The sequence below is a fragment of the Primulina huaijiensis genome, chromosome 4 (genome assembly GCF_012295235.1).
Source record: "Primulina huaijiensis isolate GDHJ02 chromosome 4, ASM1229523v2, whole genome shotgun sequence".
NCBI lineage: Eukaryota > Viridiplantae > Streptophyta > Magnoliopsida > Lamiales > Gesneriaceae > Primulina > Primulina huaijiensis.
Window position 1 is genome coordinate 1,101,241 of NC_133309.1, and position 5,151 is coordinate 1,106,391.

General features: G+C 35.4%; 1 protein-coding gene across 1 annotated transcript; it reads right to left on the bottom strand.

Moving 5' to 3' along the window:
• Positions 1 to 297: 297 nt before the first annotated feature.
• LOC140975102 (protein disulfide-isomerase) lies at positions 298 to 4,889 on the bottom strand. Its single transcript, XM_073438634.1, has 11 exons — positions 4,585 to 4,889; positions 3,781 to 3,811; positions 3,391 to 3,678; positions 3,135 to 3,323; positions 2,891 to 3,016; positions 2,491 to 2,628; positions 2,292 to 2,411; positions 1,920 to 2,037; positions 1,432 to 1,544; positions 974 to 1,167; positions 298 to 669 (listed from the first exon to the last, which is right to left on the bottom strand). Exons 1-10 carry the CDS (start codon positions 4,785 to 4,787, stop codon positions 979 to 981), a joined length of 1,515 nt encoding a protein of 504 aa, XP_073294735.1. The 5' UTR covers positions 4,788 to 4,889; the 3' UTR covers positions 298 to 669; positions 974 to 978.
• Positions 4,890 to 5,151: the final 262 nt, after the last annotated feature.

Genomic DNA, 5,151 nt, shown 5'->3' on the forward strand with positions numbered 1-5,151 from the left:
TAATCATATGAATTAAATTATTTTTACTCTTCAATTAATTTGTATTTATGCAACTGAGTTATATATCCAATTTAAATTACGTTTGCTTTGAATATATTAGAAATAGAAATTGTGAGGATGGGGGAAAAACAAAAAAATATTATGATAATATACACATATATTTCATTTCTTGGAGCAAAAGATGAGAGAAAAGTCTAGCTACACTGTAAGATATATTATTTTGCAATTATATAATATAATTTTATTTTCAGGTAGTATATGACCAAAAAAAATTAAATAAATAAATAACACATCAAATTGAAATCTGCAAAATGACATTATTCAACAAGAAACCAAGATTCCTGAAATAAATACACTCTTGAGAGAGAACAGTTAATAAGTTACTTACTATATGAGCTATGCAATCTCTAACTAATAACAAAACAGTCTGGTATAAAAAGTCGACTTGCTAATCGAAAAGCTTACTCTTAGATTGAAGATGGAAAGAACAGCAGATGCACTCGGAAGACGGGAGAAGCGGAGTTCTAAGGAGCAGGATGATACTTGGAAGCGATTGAAGGATTTTGTTTTACTTTGTACTTGAAAAGTTCACCAAGGAAGAATTTCAAGATCAAAGGCCACCTATCTAGTCAGAATATATGTTTTGAAGTGAAAACGATGATGATCCACCTGCAAAACAGAAATGAGACTAGGTTAAATATTTAGCTTATCATCTCATTGGTCATGGGCTCAAGACGCCTTGGAGGAGCATTGTAAATCCAACCAGCTCGATTCTCCATTTCTTCTTTTCTAGACAATTTCTTTCCATGGATGGTGAGTACGTCTGACGGCAGCATTAGGAATAGGGTGGATGTCAAACTTCTTTTACAAGAGGGTGTAAGATCGTATGTCCAACCATTGCACTCGACAGTAAATGACCACACACTAACCCGTAATGTGCAAGAAGGGGCGTAAATGTAGGAACTTTCAATACCTTCTTTACAACTCCTCTTTTCTGCTTCCATGTTTTGCAACTGTATCTCGGTGCTTCTGAATGAAATCTATCATATCTTCTTTAGTTCTATCTCCATTGTACTGCACGACATTTCCACTAGATGATTTGAAATACAACGTTGGATAACCTTTCACGTCGAATGTCTCACGTGGAATATCATTTGCAGTAGCATCCTACAAAATACCAAATAAATACTTGTGTAAAAAAAGACGTTCGAAACTTCAGGTGTCAGAAAAAGTAAAACTGAAGCAAAAACCATCAAATATCTGAAAATTAGCGGCCATAGATCCTGCTATGTATGGCCCTTGCATCCCATCACACGGAACAATGCCATTTAAATGTCAAGTAAAAGGAGAGATTTGTAAAGCCATTTTCTTCCCTTATGAGATTTTAAACCGAGAATGTGAAACCCAATGGTATAGGTGAGCAAAGCTTACGATTTTTGCAATGATAACATCTGGATCATTCTCAAATGAAACAGCAACCTCACCCAAGATGGGAGCCAACTTTTTGCAGTGTCCACACCATGGTGCATAAAACTCTAACAAAGCTGCACAACAGTTTTTGCCCATATGTGAGGGTGTAATGCAGAGAATAAAACATGAATCCACTAAAACGAAATAACTTAAATTGGAAATCTCTTTCTTGTCAATCAGATTACGTAAACTTGATCAGGGTGCATGCAACACCAAACATGTGAAACCACAAAAAAAAAAATTCAAGCAGAGTTATATAAATGGTGCAACAAGGTACAGAATCAAGTATAAGCTGGTAAAAAAACAAAAACAAAAGTTTTATTAAATGGTGCAACAAGGTATGGAATCAGAAGTGAGTTCAACAAAAAAACAAATTTAAATTTCAGACCCAAACGAATAGAAGTTTCAAGATGAAGAAAATTTAATAAAGAACATGAATGATAACTGACCATTTTTTGCAGAACTTAAAACCATTTCCTGCAGACTGTCAGCCACCACCACCTTAACAGGTTCGTCGTTGGTATCAGGTATAGGCTCTGACTTTTTGTACGGTTGCACAATGCCGTCCTTCATGTGTTATTATAAGATGCTAGTTAGTTACTGTAAAGAAGCAGTTCGCAAACAGCACATGCTGGAGAAAAACATTTAAGATTCTTAATCAATTACGAGAATAAGATGCAAGTTTTTGAGATGAACTATTCCCTAACTTGCCTATTAAGGAAATAATTGAAGTTTTCTGATCATAAAATGAAGAGACGGTAGGTGAAACTTCAAAAGTGATAAATCTAAATAGAAGGTTATATAAATGAAGAAACCAGTACCTTAAAGTCCTTTACCCATGATTCAATCTGATCGGGCTCAACGTTTGGCTTGAGATATTTCTCTCCGTCAGTCTTCTGGATAATGATGAGTGGAACCTGGTCTTCCTTGATCCCAAAATACTGTTCATTTCAGGCAGCGATGGCAAGTCAGTAACGATATTCAGTAATATGGCTCAACAACAAGGTGATGATATACTACCTGGAAGGCACCTTGGCTAGCTTCAACATCACCGATTAGAAAGCTTAAACCCTGGCCCTTATGCTGCAGAGCCACATTACGATATTTTGATTCAAATGCATCAAACTGCCCATTTGTGAAGTTTAGAAACAACATTGCCTGCCAACAAAAAGGTTTTTATCCAGTAACTAACCTTGGAAAAGAATAAAAAAACTAAGATATATTACATCCATAGATAACAAAAAGAAGTTGACGAAGTAGAAAACAACATTTGTTATCAACCAAAAGTTTCTCATCAAGAAACCAGTCCAAGGTAATGCACGTTTAGAATCTATAAACAAATTCTTTTATTTACATTATAAATTTACCAGACTACCAGTTACTGACGCGCTTTTAGAAAGAAATAGTAAAAGCAGCTCACCTTGGCATTGGGGCTGTTGAAGTATTTAATAACAAAAGGATGGTGCTTTGGATCTTTGTCGAATATAGTTAGAGTAGGAATACTTGTTTCTTCAACAAATTTCACTAAAGCATCCACATCAAATTCCTGCAAGCAAGAATATCAGTTACCAGGTTAGTTTTACAATATTTTTTTTCTGAGGAGAACAAAACAGATATAATTTTGAAAAAAGATATTGTAACATGAGACCTCATAACTTTTATACCTGGAAATTGACGACAAGTTCATCAAAAGGCTTAAACAACCTAACAAAAGGCCCTCCAGATGATATATCCCCATGTGGGAGAAGTTTGGCATCCACAGTATGACCGAATTCACAGTCATCACGCAATCTGTCAGCTAAAGTTGTAAAATTCTCGAAACTTTCTCCAGATAATTCTGGGAACACTCCAACCTATACATTTTAAAAGAGGGTGTCAAACCTAATACACAGGTTTATGAAAAAGAAAGAGCGGACTTACAACAAGAATCTTATTGCTTTCAATTATAGAAGTAACTTCTTCATGTGATTTAAGTTCAACCGAAGCAGGACCGCTTTGCTTTTTCAGATAACTGACTATACCATCAGCATCCCGGGGTCCTTTGTATTCTTGAACAGCACTACCACCATATCTTAGTATTTTGAGAGTGGGGAAACCTCGAATCTCGTACTCATTAGCTAGGGGTTTATTATTCTGATCATTAGCATCTACTTTTGCCAAGACAACTTGAGGATCAGTCTTACTCAAAATAGATGCAGCCTTTTCATACTGAAAATTCATAGAAGATACTTAGAAGAGATCAAAAGAATTCTCTGAATATTTCCAAAAAGAATGTAATGCAAATTCCATTAAGAAAAACTATAACAGTACCTCCGGAGCAAGTTTCTTACAGTGGCCACACCTGTTATAACATATGAACATTAAAACAGGCTTGTACTATTGGATGAGAAAATCTTACATATTCAGTTGTTAAGGAAGTAAAAATGGAAACTTCATTGCGAAAAAAATTCCATAACAGTTATAACAGTTCAGTTTTTTTCTCTGAAACGTAGTAGAATCATTGTATTTTATCACATAATAAATTGGTGTCAAAAAGAGAGATAATAATAATACTAACTTACACTGATAGCATGATTCAATGAAACTGTTAGCTAATAAATGTTCATCATTTCTGATGCATTTTCAATGAATAGACTTATATAGGAAATAGACTCTCAGATCATAATGTCAAAGACAGTTTGCTTAAAAAATATGCGCTCTTTTTCAGTTTTACGGATCTCTTCATATATGCCCTTTTTTCGTTTACAGATCTTCCATCATTTAAACTTTAAGTCTCTCAATTTCTCAGCAGAAGAAAAGATTCTCCACATTGACAAAGCAACAGAATATCCTAGTTTTTACATACAAAGATCGACACTTCGAACCCAAAAAAATCAAAATCCACACAAAAACAAAAAAGATGCAGCAGCTGGAAAAAACACACAAGCACGCATAAAAATAGTACCCCAGAAAATCCAATTAACAAACCAAGAAGCGGACAACCAAATACCAACCTAAAACCTCGGTAAAAAGAGCGCGCGCACACACACACACACACAAAAACAAATCCCAGCAGATAAGCACGTAAATAATACTTCAAAACAGGAAAAACAATCACCAAAACCAAAGAGATACCAAGGGGCATAGAATTCAACGACGATGAACTTGTGCTTGGCGACGAAATCAGTGAAATTGGAGTGGTCCAACGTCACCACGAACTCTCTAGATTCGGATTCTTCCGCCGAACTACTCTCCGTGGCTGAAATGTAATCGAAGCGGGATCCGGCTAGGATCACGAACGCTAAGCATAAGCACATGGAAATCTTGGAGATCGCCATTTTTATCTGAGATTATCTCGTCGCGGGCCGCGGCTTATATAGGGTTTGGTTAGGGTACGAGGTGGCCGCATCAACATTAATTTGCTATTGGCACGCTATTCACTCGACTCATTTTTGTGGTCACATCCCCTATCTTAATTTTCAGGTCAAAATTTAATGCACTCTACACATTAGAGTCACATCGTCTAAATTAAAATATCCAAATAATACATAAAATCGTCTTATAATTTAGCTATCTTCTCGATTAATCTAGCATTCATAAATGACAAAAACTTGTGTGAGAAGATCTCGCGGGTCGTATTTTGTGAGACGAATATCTTATTTGGATCATCCATGAAAAAATATTACTTTTTATGTTAAGGTA

What these genes read in the sequence shown, in the direction of transcription:
- LOC140975102 (XM_073438634.1), bottom strand. Translation starts at nt 4,787, where the DNA reads ATGGCGATCTCCAAGATTTCCATGTGCTTATGCTTAGCGTTCGTGATC. An exon ending in GTTGAATTCTATGCCCCTTG is followed by an intron (nt 3,812 to 4,584) that starts GTATCTCTTTGG and finishes ATGTTATAACAG; the next exon opens with GTGTGGCCACTGTAAGAAAC. An exon ending in AACTTGTCGTCAATTTCCAG is followed by an intron (nt 3,017 to 3,134) that starts GTATAAAAGTTA and finishes TCTTGCTTGCAG; the next exon opens with GAATTTGATGTGGATGCTTT.